Source organism: Pipra filicauda, unplaced genomic scaffold, assembly GCF_003945595.2.
Source record: "Pipra filicauda isolate LSUMZ 115617 unplaced genomic scaffold, ASM394559v2 scaffold322_size837228_pilon, whole genome shotgun sequence".
In the NCBI taxonomy this organism is placed as follows: domain Eukaryota; kingdom Metazoa; phylum Chordata; class Aves; order Passeriformes; family Pipridae; genus Pipra; species Pipra filicauda.
The window spans coordinates 327,758-350,488 of NW_024104446.1; the positions used below are offsets into that span (position 1 = coordinate 327,758).

The window sequence follows — 22,731 nt, forward strand, 5'->3', positions numbered from 1 at the left end:
TAGGTGTCAACAAGTCACTAGTAAGTGTTATTTTTTATTATTTTAAGCAACACAAAAATAACAAATATACCCATCTCATTTCTTTTTAATCTCTTGAGGCATATGTAAGTTGGATGGCTAATGCGTAGATGTCAAAGTTTATGTGGAAGACATAGATGTATGTACAAACATATATAAAAATATAGGTGAACACATGTATAAAAATATAGGTGAAAAGTACCAAGTTACACAAAGACACCACAAAAGAAATGCTTTTACAGAGACAGATACTTTAAAAGAAAAAAAGATCAAATTTATTCTGTTCTACTCTCTACGTACTGGAGGAAAAAAACTCACTTCTCACCTGGCTGCTGTGGGTGCTACTGGCTGATGCACACATAGTTTATACTCACTACTAACAGGTTCACTTTTAACAATAATTGGAAGTTCTGGTAAAAAAAAAATTAATGTTTCCAATGAAAAATTAACTTCACATTGTCAAACAAGATCATTACAAACCAAATTTTGGGGGGAAGCATTAGAAATGTCCAATGTGAGATAGCAGAGAAGGCGATAGATCTCTGGAGGCAATAGAAACGCTGCAGACTTGCTTAAAGAAACTCCACCCCAACAGGCTGTCTGGTCAGAGGCTTTTACAGGATGGTCATCGGTGTCTTAGACACTGAGCCTTTAAGGCTGCTCAGAGAACAATCAGTGCAAGTTAAAACACAATGTTCCTGCTGTGCTGGTACTCACAGTTTTCCTCCGACTGCAAAAAAGCAACAGCACTGGCAGTACAATTATGGGAAAACTGAACACTATTTGGGATGCTATCATTTTATGAAAAAAAAATGGCAATACAGCAAAATGCTTATGTTATATTATTATTAAATGTATTATACATTCCTTGTGTGTATCAAAAGTTACTGTAAAGAATTTTTTCCTGGTATCTCATAAATTTTAAGAATAATTTTTTTGAAAATACCATGCATAAAGAAAATGACAAGATGATAAGCAGCTAGAGCAATTTTTTTTTTAACACTGACAACAAGTAGATGATTAATAAGTTTGAAATCAATGCTAAAATATGTTACTAAAATGACACAAAATTGTTCCAAGCAATCTTCCCATAACTGTTTTATGCTGCAGTCTGTAGTACATATATAACTCTATTTTTTCTATCAGAATTTCTATAGAATTTCTATTAAAAAACTATATATTTCCCAGACATGCAGTACATAACAGAATATGACCTTGAAGAAAACAAAACACTAAGAGAAGCCACTAGGACAGCAAGCCAGGACCTGCTCCCTTCTACAGTCAAAGCTGGTTTGTTTCCAAAATAAATTAATATTTAATGATGCATTTTCTATTACTGAATTTTGATATTCATGCCTTCCAAACTGTATCTCAAATGGGACTCAACCAAAATTTAGAAAAAAATTAATCAAAGTGATTTGGAATATCTGTCTTCAAAGTCTTCAACACTTCAAGCTACAAGGCTTCCCAGGTGTCCCATATCTCAACAGCTTCTCCTGCTCAGAAACACACAAGGCTGAGCTGTGCATCTCTTGTCTAAGCTACACCACAACAGAGTGTGAATGTGCCTTATTCTGTTCACTGGAGGATTTGAGTCCTTAAATATTTCTGTCACAGACTGACAGCACTGCATCTAAAACCCCAAGGGCTGCTCATGGGTTTGTTTCATCTGGAACCCCAAACCTGCCTCTTGCTAGAGCACTCCCTCATGTTCAGAACTCACCTCTGCCTTCCCTCTTATTTTCTTGCACATTGAGATAACTCCTAAAAAGAATGCTTTAACTTTGTGTGGTACTATCGCTTCACATTTTTCTTTGCCATACAGGGGTCTTAGATTACAAGTCTTAAGCATGTGTACAGGGTCTGGAGTTCCACAAATGATTGTGCACTATCATTTATTTCCAAGAAGAAATGCAAGGTATTTTGAACAACTAAAATTATTTCATAATTTAAGGTAAGAAATTAAATTCATTATCTATTATGGCTACCTATTTGAAATCACAGACTACTTGAAACCATTTTTAATTAGTATAAGAACAGAAAACTGTAATAAATTATAGTCACAGAACTTCCTTTAAACTTCCTAAAACACTCCTGTAATTTATTACTGATTTTTGTATAGACTACAGCAATGAATCAAATATAAAATAATTCAAACTATATATTAGTACAATGAAATGTCAAAGAACTGAAGGAGCACATACATCTTTACTGCAAGGCACATCTTAGGCCTACTGAATATAAAGTTCATTTTTACACCCAGAATACAAACTCTAACTCTCATTCTCTGTATTGAAAAGAGACTTCAACTAACAGAATTTAAATGAGTAACTGGTATTAGGAATGATTATTTTAAAAAGAAAAAGAATAATAATTATTTATAAAAAATATGATCATTGTCAAATTATTGCCCATCAGCAACCAACATACACCCTTCTGACACAAAAATAAACCAGAGTAAACCTTCATTAGATGGAAAGCTTTTTAACTCCACAATAACAAAAATGCTACAGATTTAAAAATAAGTAGTATGAAACTTAGTAACATCTTGGTAACATTCAGGACTCATAGTATGGTAAATATCCATAGCCATTTGGCTACATATAGATCATTTTCTTATATAATTGGAATACTTTATCTTCACCCAGTAAATCCCTGCTTTCTAGATCTCAGACTCCCAAAACTCTGTTGAAAATTAGGACTGGAGAAAGACACATGGAATCAGCTACACCACTGCCCATTTCCAAAGCTAGAGATGTTTGAAAATTTGAAAAATATAGTGTGATAATGCAGATTTCTTAACATCTTTAGGCAATCTATTTTACAGTTTAGTCAGTAGAAAATTTTGCTTGTATTCCACCTTAATCTTTCTTGTTCCAGTCTAACACCATTACTTCCTCCTCAACCAAAATGGGAGGGGGGGAGAAGGCATTTTATCATCATTCTCCCTTTTCAGTTTCTCTTCATGCATTTGAAGCCTGTTATTATGCCTCCATCTTTTCTTTTTCCTTCTTTGAGGTTTGTCACATTTATTAAGCCTGCATCATATCAGGATGCAAAGCAAGTCCTTAAATCTGTTTCAAAGCGATTGAAATGTCAGCAATTATAATGAGTGAAAATACATAAAAGTCAATTTTTTTATCCATTCTTTAATCACAACTATTCAAAACCTTTTGAAACATGAATTATATCTTTCTCCTATAACAACTGTTACTCATTCCATAGTAATTCGATAGCATAACACGATGCAATACCACTACGAATGTATCAGTTATTTGATGACAGTTATAAAGCCATCATTATTACCAAAGTAGGAAAAAAAAATAAATTATATTAGTACAGAATTTTTCCATCCCTGGACAAAGGTCAGAACAGAATTGGTCACTTAGAGGTGAAGAGTCAGCTTCTTTCACAGCTTTTTGAATGACCTCCTACAATTATAACCAGAAAGGATTTAGGAAACTACTAACATAGTTAAGGGGGAAAAAATGTTTTCCAAGGACTACAAGGCTTGCTATACATCTCCTTCTCCTTCCTTTCAAGATCATCAGGGATATAAGGAACAACACAGGCTAATCCAGCCTATAAAAGAAAAGGTAGGTTTTCTTGCAAATCATTTAATCTGCATCACTGACAGTCACAATAAGTTGGAGGTCATATTTTACATATATCATGACAGCAGAAAACATAATATGTGCACTGAATACATAATTACTTTTGTCAGGACACTCTGAAAAGAATATTCTATGTCATAAGAATGTTAGGAAAGTAATTCTTAGTTTTTCTCCCAATGTACACCGCTTTACCTCTCCACTGCAGAGATCAAGTACAACCTCTTTTCCCAGCTTTGACTGCTCTCCAATTCATAACCAAGTTATGCTCTTGTAACTATAGCAACTTGATATATGAAGAATATTACAGTATTAGAGATATACTTTAAGAGTTATACTCATTATCTTGTCATTCCTTTAAAAAGTTTTCAATATGGATCCGCACAGAAATTACTCAGGAGCTCTAAGGAAAAAATGCACCACATGCTCAGGTAGACCTCATACAGAAGGCTTAGTCTTAGCATAAAAGAAAAGTTAGAAAGGTCCAGCCAGAAACTCAGTTGGCAGCAGCAAAGTGACACAAGGTGGAACAATAAGGATGACTGGCTTCGTGATTTTTTTTGTCCTTTGATTGGCTATTTCATATAATTTCCTGTCTTATTTTCTCTTTATTTCAGTCACACATAAGCTCAGTTTCTAGCTGGATTATCCTTTCTTCCATTTATATTTTTTTCCATAAGCTTCTATTTTAATTTGCAACCATGCAGAATTTTTTTTCTGTCTTACCAAAAGCATTACCAGATTGAAGGAGGAAAAAAAACCAAACCAGAAACATCACTTTCTTTATGTTTGTACAGTGCCCGATCCCAACTATATTCACAAACTCCACTTCTATCCCAGTAACATTGATGTGACTTATCTATGGATCACTGCTATTTTTTTCTGCAGAAATCTCTGGCCCACAATTTGGGCACCTCTATGACAGTAATCATGATACTGAAGAAAATCTAACAGTTCACAATGACTCGATTTTTCAAAATATCCTGAAGATATAAACATATTTATTATGGGTTTTATACTGCAGAATACAATATACCCATGCAGATAAAGCCTCAAAATAATTATCGTTTTTATTTTTTAAACCATTCCTTAGTCAAAATAGCTCCTGTTTAAAATCATGTCTACCAATAAAAATATGCACTCTTACAGACTAGGTTTGAAAAAATAAGTTGTAAAATTTATAATGTTACTGGTCTTATAAATTGATTTTAGTCATTATTGCACCATGCATATTTCACTAAAGGTGATGGAATGCTTATTCAGTTGATAGCTAATGTATCCCTGAAGAATAAAAGCTGTATGAATACATCATTTTGCCATAAAGGTGATACAGACAGCAAAAGAACATTTTGTCAACTTCAGGAAAAAAAGAGAACTATTAAGAATTATTTAAAGCATCATAAAGCACCAGCAAAACATTCGATTGTCAATAGGGGTAGACATTAATCTTTCCATCCCCTTGAACACAATTTTTACATATTGTGCCTGAGTTTACCAGATGGGAAGCTTTATGCATTGCCTACTGAGTGCTGAGGAACAAACAAACCCTTTAAATGAATAAATACACCTTAAGAAGTAAAGGTTCTGTTAAAGAAACATCAGTAATGGAGAACGGGACTAAACTTTCTAGTACCCTCCTAGATTCAAAGTCAACTACCTTAGTGAGTTTTCATATTGAATATATTCCTACTTCTGCCATTTATTTCTATGGGAAGGAGTTACTGTCAACTTTAAAACCATCCATGGAAGCAAAAAAGCAGCCCTACAGCAATATACAAAACTTATCTGGGTTACTGGACTTCGTTCTCTCTTTCACTTCAAGGAGAATCCTCCAGTTCAGCAATGGATAAAGTAAACATTGAACAGGAATGTCATTTTGGTATTTTTCTCTTTCCTCCCAGGAGAAGGACTTACCTGTGCACTGTCCTCCATTTGTGGGATCCCCATAATATCCTGGCATGCACGTCTCACACTGTTTTCCTGTTGTGAGGTTTTTACATTGATCACAGACATTGCTGTTGATGCAGGTGCTGTGGCCGTTACACTGGCAAGCTAGAATATAACATTTTAAAAGCTACATTACTAAATAGCTCTTTGGAACAAAATCATACCTATGTGATTACAAAATTGCAGTACAATGTAATTCTGAGTAGTTTAGTCCTGACTAATAACCAGTATATGTTTGTACTTTGACACAGAACCTCTTAAAAATAGCATTGCAACATCAATCCACACAAAAGACCACAAAAGTTGACTTTTTAGTCACATGTGAATTTGAAGTGTGTAAGAAATTGGGTTTTTGCTATTTTTTTCTGCCATCCAGTCCTTATAGTTTTAAAATGCTGTCCAGTCACTTAAGAAATCTTTTAAGAGGTAGTAAGTCACAAACTGAGACTACATGAAAACCCCAATACCTATAATCCATTGTTAAACATCTGAAAGGCTACTGTGATGGAGAACGTGAACAACTCGCAGCCAAATTTTTATCTACTGGGGAGACAGAACTTCCAAAATAAAGTAACAAAATATCATCTTGTTTTTAACAGTTCTGACCCTCTTTACCTTTAGCATACAAAACAATTTTAAGGACATCAGGACCACATCAAACAGCTCCAGTCCCTCCTCACTACAGTTGATTTCAGTGAAAGGAAAAAACCTGGACTCTATTGACATATGTTTTGGGTTTTTTTTTTACACCTGACCTTGAAAGCATAAAATTGCTTTTTGTAAAATAACAGCACTATAAACCACTGATCTTGCACCATAGCTCCACTCCAGAGATTCATGTTTTGGGAAAACTCAGAAAGCACTGATCACTACTGCAGCAAAATCACAACGTGAATCCTGCCAGAATCATTGATCCTGCTGCCAGGTTTTGAAGGATGACCTCCCTATAGAGTGGGACCTCAGAGCTCATCATGCTCAGCAGATTAGTAAACTGTCAATTACAGCAGCCTGTCAAATGTCAGACCATGGCAAACCTGGGTGTAAGACTCAGCAGAGGACTCTTATCTCAGTAAGATTGTATTTTTTTAAAATTTGGATTTTTAATCTAAATGTCACAATGATTCGTGTCTTGGCTAAGAGAAAAGAAAAAGATTATCACTGCATGATTTAAAAGTTTTTAGATCAGTTTTATAATTTAGTAACTTAATATATTTACAGCCATTGCCAGGCTTGGCTCATAAACCATTAAACCTCCCCAGTTGACAGTCTCTTCCTTCTTTTGTAACCGTGCTCAGAGAATCTTACAAACAAGTATCAAATGTTTCTGTACTATTAAGTTTTCTCGCTATTTTGACTTAATTCTCAAACACATTTGTGGTGTTCTCCTCCAGGAGGGTTCCCCTTCTGCAGTTTGTTGCCATTCTCAGGAAAAGCTACACAAAAGCACCATGACCTGCAGCTCCATTTTGGCTTTTGTGTAAATGTCTTACACATAAAATTACTTAAAGGAAATGTTAAAAAAAAAATACAGTCCAGAAGACCAAAAGTAAAACCAGAGTACATTAAATAGTTGTTCTATTAAAGTAAGATTGCCTAATTAAGACTGTATCGTAGTCTACAAAAAATGCTTTATTTAGTTTGAAACTCACTAGTTTTATGTGGCGAAGGGAAAAATATTACAGAAGCCATTGAATTAAAATTTCACTTGATGTAAAATTTCATTTTTATTGGTATTTTCATAGAATATTGTCTGTAATGAATTATACCAACATATTTTATTCTAAGCACAGCTATCATTTGCCATACTTGAAACAAGATTAAAAAAAGACTAAGTCTGTGTAAGCCTATTGAACAGTTTGTGGTTTGGATGAAAATAAATAGTTTATATCCTATAGTTTGAAGATTATTCTGCCACACTGATGAATAGTTGGCTAAACCATTCATGTTCATTCATACATGCATTTAGTTTTCCTTGTAGTCCATATCCATCCTCTTTATAGTGCCTCTGGGCAATTGTGTTGGTGATAAATATTTTAAATTCATTCTCCTTTTCTGTCTGTTCAAATCTTTAAAATTAGTATTCAGCAGGTAGTATAAAAAATATTTATTTTTGTGACTGGTCACTTTGAAATCAATAGTCCTCAAAGAAGCTGTCATAGTATTTTTTTTTTTATATGAATAGAATTTTATCACATTCTTATTTTAACTGAACTATTATTATAAATAAAATTGCAAATGCCATACATGAAAAGAAAAACATTGTTGACATCTCCTCCCATGAGAAGAGCAGTTTAGGTAGAATGCAAGCCCAAGATTTTCTTTAAAGTCTAAATTTCTCCTCTGAAAAGCAGTGTGAATGGATTCTAACTAGTTCATTTAAAACTAGATGAAGTATCTTTACATTAGATCAAGATTGTAACGCAGACATCCTTTTTCTATATTTTCCTAGTTTTAGTGTTTTCTTAAAATTATAATTACCAACAATTGTCAGCATCACCAACCATTGCAACACAGAGGTCAAAAGCAAATTAAACATAAAATTGCTTGTCTCCAGGGCAGCCTCACTGAAGATTCAGCTAAAGCAAATTTTGTGTGTGAGGAGAATTTATTGCTGCCAGTGATGTACATTAAAAGGATTTAAAGAAAAAATAACTTTTTAAAACTGATCTCCTAATTCTTATTTAAATGATCATCACAGGGTCTCATTATTTTAATAACTATTTTAAATATTTAATACTGATGTCTTAAGTTTGATTGCACTGAAACAACTTCAAGATTTATTGAACTGTGGAATTCTTCTGACTTTTCACTTTTCTCAATGAGATACATATTTTTAGGCAAATCAGCAATTATGAAATGTCATTTTTTCAGTGGTGTGTCATGTCAGTTGAGGACTGCATTGGTTCTTATTGTGCATATAATTTTTTGAAATTGATTTAAAAATCTCTTCCATTTTCTTTGACTTAACAAAATGTAAGAATTCAGAACTGTCATATATGACCAGATAATATTATCACTTGTAGCAAATTAAAATTTACAATTAAGGTTGTTTTCATCATCCTTCAAATAACACAAAAATTAAGACAAACAAAACTAAGCATTAGGAAGACTAGAAAAATTATAAATCAATTACCCACTAGTTAGAGACTATTGGAATGAAGCATTTGGAATTACAGTGAATTCTTGAGCAGGATATGCAATGAATACATAATTTTATCCATGAAGAATAAAACATTAAACACAGTAATGAAATCTTCTAACTCAGAGTTTAGACAAGCAACATATTTAACCCTTATAATTTCACTAGTGGTAGAAACTGTGCATTGCACTGAAAGGCTAACAGTGCACTTATCAATGTATGCTTATTTTAACATACAGACTAAGTATTGAAGTTTTCACACAATAGAATGGAAATTGTTTCCAAATAAGGCTTCTTTGTTCAGCAAATGGCATTAGATGATTTGAAGGATTTTTTTGTTTTAACTCAAAACATTCAACAGTGTTCACTTGGTTTTACATTTCATTATTCTAAAACTTAAAAAAAACAACTTACTCTCTCTCTATTTATAAATATGCACATACATATGCACACACACACAGAGAACATGCTGATAAAAAAAGCAGCCAGGAAAGCATAGTTTCATGAACCCATAAAAGTTTTGATGCTTGAGAAGCTCCGGTTTCCAAAATTATCAGCAATAGAACATTTGCTGGGGAAAAAACCCTTTAGCACAAGTACACTATTTATTCCGAAAAAAAGTTCCCAAGTTGTCTTTTAAGCTGTATTATTTATTGTAAATTACTACTGGACTGTCAAACTCCACAGTGTGCTTTACATTTGCCTACACTGCTGCTTTCAAGGTTGGAGTATTTCCACACAGGAGGCTGCACCAGCTCAGCTTCCACCATCCTAAAGCACCAAGTGTCTTCCTTACTTTTCCAATTAACATAAAAACTAAAATTCTGTAATCAGAGTGATATGGCTTAAATGTAGAGATTTTCTTTAAGATTACATAAGCATATGTTCTTTTACTCCAAGTGTCTCAAAGGGTGACTGGAGGCTCAGGTATTTGGCAGCCCCCCATTCTCACAGCCAGTTGTACTTGGGCATGAGGAGCAGGGAAGCTTCTGCCCATCGGCAGTCGCCTATGGATAACAACTTCTTTTATGGATATAGAAGCGAAAAGAAAGCAAGAGCTGAAGCAAATTCATATAGTTGGATTTTAAAAATTGGAAGGATAAGGTGGGTGAAAACTTATTTACAAATAAATGGCAGTTTTGATTAAACTACTTGTGTTACATTTCACATGTGAACTTACATGATAGGAAGCACATTTGTGTTCAATAGACAGAGACTAACAAACTATAAATTTAAAAAATATGTTGGAAAAAGAAATCTCTCATGCAAATGTTATTTGTGTTACTTCAAACAACTATGTTATTTTGGTGTGCTTAAACAGAGAAATGTCTCTTATTTCATATATAAGAAAGAATGGAAGCAGACCTTACCTGGACACTGGATAAAAGACCACTCATAATTTTTCTCTTTTGGGCAAAGACCAGCATCAAGCACCATTTCATTACCAACAGGCTTCATTGGACCTCGTGATGATCCTTCCAAACATTGTCCTTTACCAGTGTTACTGGGATCATTGCACCATCCACACCCAGGCTGTTCCAAACACTGTCCACAGGTCCTCAGTCCAGAGCAGTTTTGAGCTTTATTACATGGAATACAATATTAATGCAATGGGGTTTGTTTGTTTGGGGGTTTGGGTAGGGGTTTTTGTTTGTATTTTTTAGTAAGATGCTAGCATTTTACAACAGTTGAAGAAGACACAATTTAGCACCTCTATTTCCTTGTGCAAATTAAAAAAAAAAATCAGTAACAATCGTAAGAATATCTCAGTTTTCTTTAAAAGTCGTACTTCCACACAAAATACACAGTAGGTGTTTTTTACACAAATAAACAAAGATAATGAAGCAGAAAAATAATATTACACATCTTCATTAAATCCCACAAAAAATATATATCCTTTCCTTATTATTAATATATAATGCACATATTACTAATTTTACTGACATAAACAGCCCTTCTAACAGGAAAACTCTAGAATTCAATACAAGGTCAGTAATCCAAATAAGAGTGATAATATTATTCCAAAACAAACAAACAAAAAATGAAACCAGGATAATTCAAACTCAAACAAAAAATTTTTTTGGATATAAAGTACCTCTGGATCTCACCTGAGTATTCATCTACGAATATGACTCAGTCTCCTTATATAGAACTTTTGAAACAAGCTAGCATACTACACATCTTAAGCTACAAATCATAACTCAATCCCCTTTAATTGAATTATATCTTAAGATTCTCATCAGTTAATCAGGTTTCCTTTTTTAAATTGCATGCTTAAACTCAAATCTCCTTCTAGATCTTTTATACTCTATTCCTTTAGAATAATTAACTGGTCTTCCTCATATTTTAAATATGTTTAGAACCAAATAAAATTCCCATGCTGAAGCTACTGTCATTTCTTATTAATAAGAAATTAACATTTTAGTATCTTCAGGAACACCATTAAAATTACCAGGCTTCTTTGAGCTTTTTCTGCTACATCTTAATTTTTTTAATTAATGCTCTAACACTGAATTAAAATAATATCAGAATCATTTGAACATTGATCACTATGGGTCCCTGTCTCTTTTCACATTAACTTTATGGGCATTCAAAAATTAAATTTTAAAAGCATACATGAATGTAAGAAAGATCCTGCCAGGAAGCCAAAATTATCTAAGTTTCTTCTTAAAAAGAAGAAAGTAGTTTAAAGGTTCATGGAGGTTTTTTGAAGGACACTCAAATGGCTTCTACATGAGTGTAACATCTTAATTTGGCTCAGCTGCGCCAGTACATCCAACTAATATTCTCAGCTACATGGACCACTCTAGTCCACAAAGGGAATACTTTAATCCATGTTATAAAGGGTATACTAAGCAGAATGATTTATTACTAATTTAAAAATTGAGAGTAGAATAAAGCTAGCTTCTCTGACTTCAGCCCATTAAAATAGTTTAAAAGTAGTGGAAACTACAAGAGGAAAAAATACTCCGAAGTCTAAAGACACATGGAGATATCAAGAAAACAGCCAGTTAAGGTTCTGAGTGAATCTCAAAAGCACTTTAATAGAGCAGGAAGCTGGAGCATGAGCTCTTGCATCATTAGACTTGGAACAATCCAAATAGGAGGAAATGTTTCAATTTTCCCAAACATGGGAAAAGAGGCGGGACAGGAGAAGCTCAACTGTTGTTGAAAATTGTCAAGCACATGACAAATCAGTTTTAAACCATCAGAACTGAAGCTGAATGATACGAATTTGGGGGTTTGAATACATTAGAAGATCAGCAGAAAAATAAAGACCATCACTCTGTACTGGCTGACTTGCCCTTTCAGAGATGCACTGTAAATGATCCAAACAAATCTCGTGCTGCTATTTATACTCATGTTGCTATTTATAAAGCTCTGAAGTATCAGCTGCAGTATCTTCACGGAAGATAAAACAGAATCAAAAGTGAAAATCCTCATATATTGTCTGTGGTGGCATTTAGCTGAAGAGAGCTAACTGAGAAGCTATTGCTGATGGAAGAAGGGGATATTAAAGCAGAAATTTTATTTTCCTTGAAATTCTAAAGGTGGTCCAAGATTGTTCCACTGTCAGCTATTCAATCAAAAGTCATAATGGATGGAAGATGTAGAGAAGAGTGGAAATGAAAGTTTTTGGCAAGGAGGTATTAAAATGACAAGATGTCACCAATAAAACAGCATTCTGCATTTTAAACCCAAGCTGTGGAAATAAATGTGAAGTTCTCAGTTGTTATATTTTTTATTTTAAATCACACATACTTGTCTGAATTTCTTTCATTCAGAGAAAAACATCCAAAAGCTCAGAAATTAGTCATTTAAAATAATAATAGAATTTTAAAACCAAGAATGATTTTTTTGAAAACGTACAGTTACAGTCCACTCCAAGTTAAATAGAAACACTAGCCCTTGATAAGGGAATGAACTTAATACTTTAGCAGTAATAATGATATACCTACCTAACAAAATTTTTAAGTCATTTACACTAAAACAATGTCTGAAACATGCTTCATTTAGACATACATTTTCTTTTTTAAATGCAAAATGTCTGATGCTAGAAAACTCTGGGAAAACTGCTTACAGACACAATCTTGTTTTTCTCTAATTTGTTGAACAGAAAATACATTTTTATACAAAATTGCCTTTACATAATGATGAACTGGTATATAGTAAATCCTGTTTGTCTTATTTAATATAAACTTCTACAGATCTGACAAAAAGTACAATCAAATTAAGAATAATATTTTTGTTCCTCAAACAAATTGAATGATGTGCAAACACTACACAAACACACAAACTGAATTGAAAGTTCAGGCAGACATAATATCTGCTAGTTTAAAAACCTAAGTATCATTCATGTGGTGTTCTGTCAATTTTATCTTCAAATTTTCTATCTCTTTATGTTCTGCAACAACTCACTATCAATATTTTATAGGTTACAAATTGATTCCTTACAGGAGAGGAAAAAAAAGTTCAGTGAATGGTCACGAGAGAGAAACCTTTATATAATTACTGCATTATTATTCCACATATATGGACAAGAGATTAAGTGTTCCTATTATTTGTTTATTCCTATCCCAAACATAGACTGATTGATGGTCCCAAGGAACATGTAAACCCTACTACTAGTCCCCACTAGACCTGGGCACTAGAACCTGGATTAATATCTAAAATTTACAAACTAAGCCAATGGTTTACCAGAACAGCTCAACATGCTATTGTTTCATGACATTCTGTGATTATTAAGGATGAAGAAGGAATCTCAATTAAGAGGAATATGGGCTCTTGACCAGTTTAGCCTGAAAGAAAAGCTTTCCAATGCCTTATATTCCTAACCACCCTGTAGCAGCCTGGTACATATTGCCATTTTTCTCTCCTAAGATTAGAATATATCAATGGTTCCTATTACAGACACGTCAAGAACTTACTTAATATTTTTCCTCAGGCTTAGGTGCAAGCAAGTAATTGCCTTTTGTGTTTTGTTTTGGGGCCTTTTTTAATTTGTATCCATAATCAATCAGAATCATGATCTAATTATGATGCTGAAAGCAAGTTGCTTCTTGCTGTCAAGATCATCAATTCTGTCACAAGATACCCAGAAATAACATGTTCCAGAGGCTGTTATCGAAAGACCCTTATGGAGAGGGAAAGGAAGTAAGAAGTAACTGAAAAACTCTCTCAGAGCAGAGCAATATGGACAATTCAATGGTACACTTCAGAAATCCTATATATAAGGTTTGGGTGACACTAGATTGAAGTCCTTTACAGACAGAAAATATTTTAATCAAATCTTGAAGGACAGATTAATTACTAAGAAGCAGTCTTCTGGATGGTGACTGAGGAATTGTTCTAAACAAACCTCAGCTAAGACAAGAATCTAAGGCACCAGGCAGCTTGCTCCAGCACCTACAGGAATTATGGCATGGATATACATTGGAACTGCACGGTGTCAAACTTAATGAGGTCCAGTCACTACAGAATTGGGAAGAAGTAACTTCAGCTGAAATAAACACTGAAAGGTACATCAAGTAGGTTTTTAATTCTCCTAGAGAGGCATTGTGTCAACTTCTGATGAAATGTACTTCCAAAGGGGATATCCAGGGCATAACTTTGCTCCTTGACAAACAAACCACTTGCCTTTTATCCCCAAAGGATGAAATGAGCGACTCTGAATATTAATGCAGCCTGGCCCAGTCTGATCACACAAGACAAAAGTTTTCTGTACCTCCTTTACCTGTCTGATGGCCTAATAGAATTCCTTCTGCTTCCATAGAGAGGACAAACAATCTGCAAGGGTTAATAATCAGCATTTCCAAGGGAGAAGAATCTAAGGAACACTAAGATCATTTGGTTTGCATTTGTGTTACAATATTCTCAAGACTACCACTCTAATTATTATAGTTTTGCTTTTATCTTTGCATGTTAGGAAAATGGTATTCCTTGTGTCAAAGTAAATCAGAACCTGAAAATCAGAACCTTAAGACTCAACACACTTCCTTTTCTTAATAAATTGATGTTCTATAAATAAATTGTTTATCTAATTTTAACAGCGTGCTGTTAAAAAATGGCTCATGGCCATTATTTGGCACACTAACACTGGTCATGCAAACAGGCCTGATAATTTTTCTTTATATGAAAACAATATATACCTTTTACCGTTTCAAAAGCCTAAATGTATTTTATCATAAAAGAATTGCCAGTCTTTTACCTGGATCTAGAAAACACATACTCCGTATTGACTTCTCACATTAGTGGCTATATAAGGTCATTCATTTGAAATTCTTTTCATCTTTAGTGAATGTGCTGAATCCTATTCATACTTTGGAGTGAAAAAAAATATAACAAGTATAATTAATAAGATGGACGTTTCTTTAGATACTCACGGGAGCATGTGGCAGTTTGCCATTCCAGGCACTGTCCATAGGGGAAGGAGATGATATAGGCATTGGAGTCAACACATCTCTTGGTGCTGCTGCACCACATACATTCCATACCATTGCTCGTGCAGTTGGAACATGTTGTTCGCAGGGAGCATGGCTTTTTGCAGGGTCTGGCATTCTGGTTGGGACTGACTGGAAAAGGACCACAAACATTTATAACTATGAACACAAGTTCAATCCCCTTTTCTTTAATCGTATGTTCCATTAGAAAAATCTCTATTGAAGTGACTGCCTCCTTAATTAGCTATAGATAATTTCACCCAAATTTATGCTGCTGTATATAACCATATTTTATAAAAAATATCAAGTAATACTCAGCATAAGTCATACTATAGCTCTAAAAGGCCATTTAAAAAATTCACAGCAGTTTTATCTCTATATTAAAACAAAATATTTAATATTCATTGCCTGGAAATACCAGCTTAGCTACTTGTACGTACATTACATGACATAAAATACATCTCAGACATCTATAACCAGTTGAGTCCCATGGAGCCAATACCAGCTCCAGGATGGGCTTCCTGCCGCTGGCCAAGGCCGAGCCAATCAGGAGTGACAGTAACGCCTCTGAGATAACATTAAGAACAGCAGGTTGTTGTGCAGAATTCCAGCCAGGGAAGAGCGGAGTGAGAACATGCGTATAACAAGGTGGACACCAAGGTCAGTGCAGAAGGAGGGGCAGGAGGTGCTCCAGGTGCTGGAGCTGAGGCCCCTGTGGCCCGTGGTGCAGAGCAGGGTGGGGCAGCTGTGCCCCTGCAGCCCATGGGGGACCATCAGGGTGCAGAGATGTGCCCCTGCAGCCCATGGAGAGGGAAGCCCACACTGGAGTAGATTTTTTTCCCAGGTAGGACTTGTGGCCCCTGTACGGAACCCACATCAATACAGCTCATTCCTGAAGGACTGCACCCCATGGAGGAGTGACCCACGGGACAGCAGATTGGGAAGAGGTGTTGCCTGAGGGATGGACTCATGCTGGAGAGGTCCATCCAGGACTGTCGCCCATGGGAGGGACCCCACAGGAGCAGGGGAAGGACTCCTGTCTCTGAGCAGCTGCAGAAACAACAACTGACCACAACCCCCATTCCCATCCCCCTGCAGAGGAGGGAAAACATGGAAGGAAAGAGGGGTGCAGGAAAGGTGGTTTAAGATTATTTTACTTCTCACTCTTTTGCTCTGATCCTGTCAGTAATAAATTTAAGTAATATTCCCACTTTTAGTCTGTTTTGCCCGTGAGGGTGATCAGTACATGACCTTTTCCAGCTCTCAACCCATGAAGCCTTCAGGGTTTTTTTTTCTCTCCTCTGTCCAGTTGCAGGGGGGAATGAGAGAGCAGCTTTAGTGGGTCCCTGACATCCAGCCAGGGTCAACCCACTACAGCAACGCACAAAATAAATCTGAAGGTAAAATTTAAAGAACTTCTTATGCTCAACCTCACAGCTATGAAGAGAAACAGAGGTCAATTGGAGAATGAAAATGCTGATTTGAACAGTCAAGTGACTATTTGTGACAGTGAACTATAGGCACAAACAAACCTAAAAGATCAAACCAAGAATTTTGATTTTGTCAGTCTTTTAGACTATTAAGATATTCACTAATATTCAGTGAGATGTAGAAAAGAAAAATCAGAATTTTTTAACACCTTCACAGACACTTTCGTATTACAATTACTGTTATCACTGACTATTAATGATTTAGAGGCAAAATATAAGGTTTCTGGTGGAACACAAAATAAGCCATGCAAACCAATTCACAAATAAATATTTGCTGCTTTAGGAACTTTATTTTTTTTCTAGATTACAGCTCCATATTTTTCAAAAAATAAAAAAAGTAATTATTTAATCCAAATTGTCCAAAAATCCCTCTTAGACAAATGAAACCTCAAACTGCTTGCTATTGATGAGAGTATCAGTAACAGGGTGTAAGAGATTGCTTACCAACAGGTTTTTCACACACAAGGCCATCTGCCATTGCAGTGCAGGGATTTGCTTTCAGACCTGCCACCTCTGCTCTCTCCAGATAGGCACAGAAGCCAGAGTCATTTGGCTCTCCAGGAAGCCACTGCAGGGTTGTATTTGTAAAAGGAGACATGTCATCCCAGCCCCAGTAGGAGATGTTGATCTTGCGTAAACCTACCCAAGGTGAAATTTTCTATGAATGAGAATGAAACAAATGAAAGATAATTATTTAAAAAGCCTTTTGTTTTGTTGATTTAAAACATTGCAAAGAACAGCTCAACAGCAACAACTTCACATTTTCAGAATTCATCATGTTCTTATCATCACATCCATACAGTTTTTATCTTAATTGTTCTATGTTGCTGAACATCTCCCTCCTCCCCCTAACACAATCCCAACAAAAACTCCACCTACTATATGCTTTTCTTCTACTAAAAATCTGTGTTCTTTCAAATTCTGATTACTATTATTTGATACGGGTCAAATAGTCATAATGAAACTGTTTGGTTATTTTCCAGTGGCAACTATACTGATTACTAATTGCTAGGCCAATGTGGATAATAAAATACACATAAGTTAACAACAACTCTGAAAAATCAAAGTTCAGGAAAAGGATAGATAATATTCCATCTTCTAAAGTCTATATTGCTAATACTGATTAGGCAATTCAGAGACAGAGATGAAAGTGGCACATTTACAACTCCAGTGCCATTAAATACACGTTGAATACACTTTCATTATTAAATTACAAGTTAGAGAAAATAGTCTAGAAAACATTAAAAGCATTAATTCCAAAAAAAAAGATATTTGCGATGTATCAGTAAAATTACATCACAAATTCTACTAATTTTTATAATTTCATCTTTATACAATTACAAAGACAAAGAAGAGATTTTAAGGAATAAAGGTCTTTGCTTGTTCCAGGACAAATTTACATAAATTACTTGCCCCCATCATTGTAAAAATCTCAAGACACCAAAATCAAACACGTTTCCACCAGTAATCTTTGTGCTGGCAGTTTTTATTAACCCCAGTTTAAACACAGGGAAGTGAGATACAGAGAGACAATGGGGCTGTCACAGGGGGATGGCAGGTAAATACCAGAATGCCAAAACACAGCTGTCTGCACCAGACAGAGAACGGACGTTGTCAGCTCCAGAGCAGATATATTGATCTGATTGTGAATTAGGTTCTTCACTGATTTAATTTACAGGCCAAGGCAAGTAAAACACTATAATATACCAAAAGGGGACCTGCCAGGATTCAAGATCTATGTGCTATTTCACAAGTGAACCAAGAGTTACTGCCATTCTCTGTCAGACTGATCTTTCATCTTTGATCTCACATCTTTCTTTGGCCACTCAGGTTTAACCCATGTCCGGAAAAAAAAAAATAATCTTTCAGCACTCTTAATTCTACATCCAGTCAGAGGAATGCTCTGATTTTCTTTCCCCTCTGCCTTGTTAGACCAAATTGAAATGTGAAGGATTATTAATTTTGCTTCTAAAATACTAGTGTGTAAATATCTTTTTAGAAATTCAGTAGATACATAATCAGTATTCCTGACCTTCCTAAAATGTACTCCCTATGCTCTCTTCTTCTTCTGTACTATCGGTTGAGATCATGATCAAACAAAAACTGCCACAAAAACCCTAAGAGAAAAAAAAACTTAAATAAACCAGAAAATTACTAAGAAATGTTCCATTCCGTAAGCAGTGATGCACTCTTCTCTTGAACAGCAACAAGAACATCCAGCAAATATGCCACTGCCCATTCTTGTGTCTTCTGTATTTACTTCATAACTTGATTGCTACCCCAGGTGACCAACTTTCCAGGTGTCTGTAAGAGCTCCCATATTCTGGATACCAGAAAGAACATGATGCAAACAGTCAAAGTGCAACTTGGGCATCTGGAAAATGGTAGACAATACATCTGTTGTCTTATTTGTTGCCTAGATTGCTGTCCATGTACATAGTCCATGTGCCTCAGAAAACTTTAGATATCTGTGCATATCTCTAGACATCTCTCTGTAGAATGCTGAGTGTGCACACTAAGCATGTATAAAAAAATATCAGGGTCTTAGGGTGAATTGCTGACAAACACATGCCTACTTTGGGATCAAGGGATTCCAGCCAAGAGAACCTTCAATATATTACTGACTGCTTCAATTGCACTGCCAAATAATTTGGCCTCAGCATCAGTATATAAAAAACAAGAGATCCTATTCCAGCCATGGTGAAAAGCATGTTAGGCCAATAATGAAAACTGACACTGCAGCAGTGACATTGGAGATAAATTCTTCTGTTTGAGTAAGAGATTGTCCTGGAACCCCTTTAATGATGATGAAGTCCCAGAGAGAATCATGAAAGCCAAAGCAGCCACAGGAGATAAAAGCAGCATCCCTGAAACGAAAGATTGCTATCAAAGTAACACATACCATAGTCATAATCATTCTTAATAACTGTACTCCCTGGACAGTTTATAGTCATCATGTCAGGCATCTCAAATTCCATATGTACCATCTTTGGCTCTTTGCTAGTACAGGACATCAAAATACAGACCTGAATGCTGATGAGTGTGCTATCAAATACATGCCAAACTCTGACCTTGCAGGCTCGCTTATGCTGCTCTGGGAATGCCAAAGATAGATTATCCAAGTAAGGCCACCCAGATGCCCCAATGATGTACTAAATGTGCATATTCAATTATGTGGCATCAATTCCATGATGTGGTGGGCCACAGGTGATGATTGATGGCAACAGCAGAGATTGTCTGTTGGTATCAGCAAAGTGTAGCAGCAAAAATGACTGCTGCTCCACTGCACAAAAGCACACAGGAAAAATCCAACTGTGAAGAGAGAATTCAGGAAGTTGCACATATGACACCTGAAGCTGCCAGGGTTCTGTGACTATCAAACTAATTTCTTCCAAAAAGAAAAGCATCAATCTACTATAAATTATCTCTCAAACTGAGGAAAGGTTCAGTCATAATAGCTGGGAGTCTCAAAGTACCTGAAGCAACTGAGGGACTTCAAATGTGTTGAATGTGAATGCCAATCCAATTTCTTCTTCAGGAGTAAGAAATAATGAGAGTTGAACATCCTTTGCTTGAACTGTGTGGTTTTTTCATTTAATGCAAAATGAATGTAGGAAACTGATTCCTTTACTTTGATATATTGCCAAAGATGCTTCTGAAGGGGATCAGACAGGAAGGAAATGAGATTGCCAGTTCTCTGTACCCAGAAGTTGCTGATGCAGGATTCTAGGTCGCAGGCCTCTTGAAAAATATTTGCTATCAAACCAGGTGGGTGAAAAGTACACTACAAATCAATGTTTCAGAAAAACACTTGCAGACAGAAAATCAGCCCCAAATGTGCCTATTTTTTTCTTCTCAAGTATACCAGCTTTACTGGAAGTTCAGGTAATCTTTACTCAACAATCTTTACTCAACAAGAAAGCCACTCCTCAGAGAGATTGAAGACTTCTTCTTTCTTTCTATCTAGGTACATTTATAAAAACTCCCTTTATACATAATGTACAATTCATGTTAAAGCAACAACAACCACAACCAAACTTACTAAAAAAAAAAAAGTTATCATTAAAAAAACAAAAAGAAAGAAAAAGAGGACAAAGGAAAAACACAGAGAAGTTACTACAGTAAAATTTTACAGTGAAAGAAAGCAATGCAATACATAGGAGGTGATCAAATCCATCTTGGGAAAAGTTGTAATGCACCTTACTAATGATGCAATGGAGAATATAATCAAATATATCTTGAGACATATTTCATAGCTTTATCCCACTACACTATTTAAAATTCAGAATCATCACTAGAATATGTTTGTCCTCCCATCCATCTTTCTCGGCTATTTTTTAGAAGCCACAGCCCATCTTGGAAACTATATATCTGTGTTTGAAATACAGCTAGCCACAGTTTATCTGTTTTCATAAAACAATCTTTTATAACATTGATAACAAGTTGGTGAAAAACTTTTTTAAGTGAGAAATAAACCTTTACATTAAGAAAGATTTCAGAATTATTTAATTCTGAGAAAAATTTTTGGGCAAGGCTTTATTTTCATCTGACAGAGGAACAAAATTGCAATCATACAATGCATACCAATAGAACATCATCCTGTATTCTCCTCTACAGTCTTACTGAACTGAACATAAGGCCAGCTTTTAGCCATCACAGGAATTGGTTAAATACTGATGACCAATAACTTCAAAAATAGGCTCTTCTCTTATTCTAAATTACATAATCGTAATTTTCTTTTAAATAGTAATTATGGAACTATGTTAGAAAGGAAAAATGTGTAATCTTTACTAGAAAGCTGATATTTCATGTTAAATCTACTGTTTACTCAGAGAATTTAAACCAGATTAAGTTGCCTTGAGATCTACAGTGAAAGGAATCATTTGTAGTCATGACACATTTTTTCAGGTACTACTGCTGCTTCAGCACTAATCTAATGAGGGCTGAATAATTTGCAGATGAGTGAAGTGAACAAGTCTACCTTTACTGAATAGCCAATTACCACTGAGGCTCAAAAACCTCCTTTGTTTCTTAATTATGCAAATTACTTAGGAATTTCATATCTCTTTCAAAAATTATCTCCACCTTTACTTTAATTCCTTTTATTTTGGATCTTAAATTGTCCTGGAAGTGTACGACACAATTCTGTCTCATTTTCTATTATGTGCCTCACAACACATTATTAACACAACAAACTTGTCAAGAATTGTTCAAACTCCTTGATTTCTAGTTACATAGTTATTCTAGGATGAAACACAAAATTAAACTTTGTTAAAATACAGTGGCCTCTTGGTACTGATATTTCCACAAAATTCACAGACTGGAGAAGGGCTGGCAGATAATTTGCCTCTCTTGTGCATCATTATGAACAAAAAAACCTGCTTCCTGCAAATAGCAACTATACAAAGAGAAACCATGCATCCCATGTACAGTCACATTGCTTGGTTCCCATTCTTGAACTATGCACCAATTCTGACTATGCTACATACTGGCACTTTTCGTGTCTTGTAAATATTTACCCAGTGAATGACACATTTTAAGCAGTGGGAACAAATTTTCTGATTTTTAAGGGTTTCAGTATCTATTAGACACATATGATGAAATCTAGATGCAATTAGTAGTAGGTGGTCACACATTACGTCATGAGAACACTTAATTCTCCTACTCTTTTTAAAAAGTTCTGTAGTGTCATTGGTTAAAAAAAAAATGTACAATCTAGCAAACTGAAAAAAAAATAGAACTTCCCAATTTCCATCTACAAAGATTATAGCTGATATTCCAGTGGAACTTCGGTTTCTTCTTGGGTTTTCTTATTTATAGGGGACAATTTTTTTTTTTAAATTTTGGTTCTCTTCTCAGGCATCCAAAGTGAGTTGAGCTTCACTTACTGAACATAGGAAGACAGTGGTGAGCTAATGGACACTCAATGTAATGACTCTAATATGGAGATAAAGTGCTGAAATAATTTATTAGACTTCCAAAACCACAATAGGAAAGTGGGACTGCTAGAAATTGTAGTAAAGAGAGTAATTCAGAAAAAAAAAAGTAGATGGCAGCTTCACCACAACCACACATATGATAAAACC

General features: G+C 35.1%; 1 protein-coding gene across 3 annotated transcripts in view; it reads right to left on the reverse strand.

Moving 5' to 3' along the window:
- Positions 1-22,731, reverse strand: part of ATRNL1 (attractin like 1) — a 379,876-nt gene that overhangs the window by 247,801 nt on the left and 109,344 nt on the right. For all 3 annotated transcript variants that reach the window (XM_027740024.2, XM_027740021.2, XM_039383740.1), the window contains exons 16-19: positions 17,090-17,303; positions 15,099-15,287; positions 10,086-10,295; positions 5,544-5,681 (exon numbers count right to left, since the gene is read on the reverse strand). In XM_027740024.2, the coding sequence (XP_027595825.1) occupies positions 5,544-5,681; positions 10,086-10,295; positions 15,099-15,287; positions 17,090-17,303 (751 nt within the window). The remainder of the gene's footprint in view (positions 1-5,543; positions 5,682-10,085; positions 10,296-15,098; positions 15,288-17,089; positions 17,304-22,731) is intronic.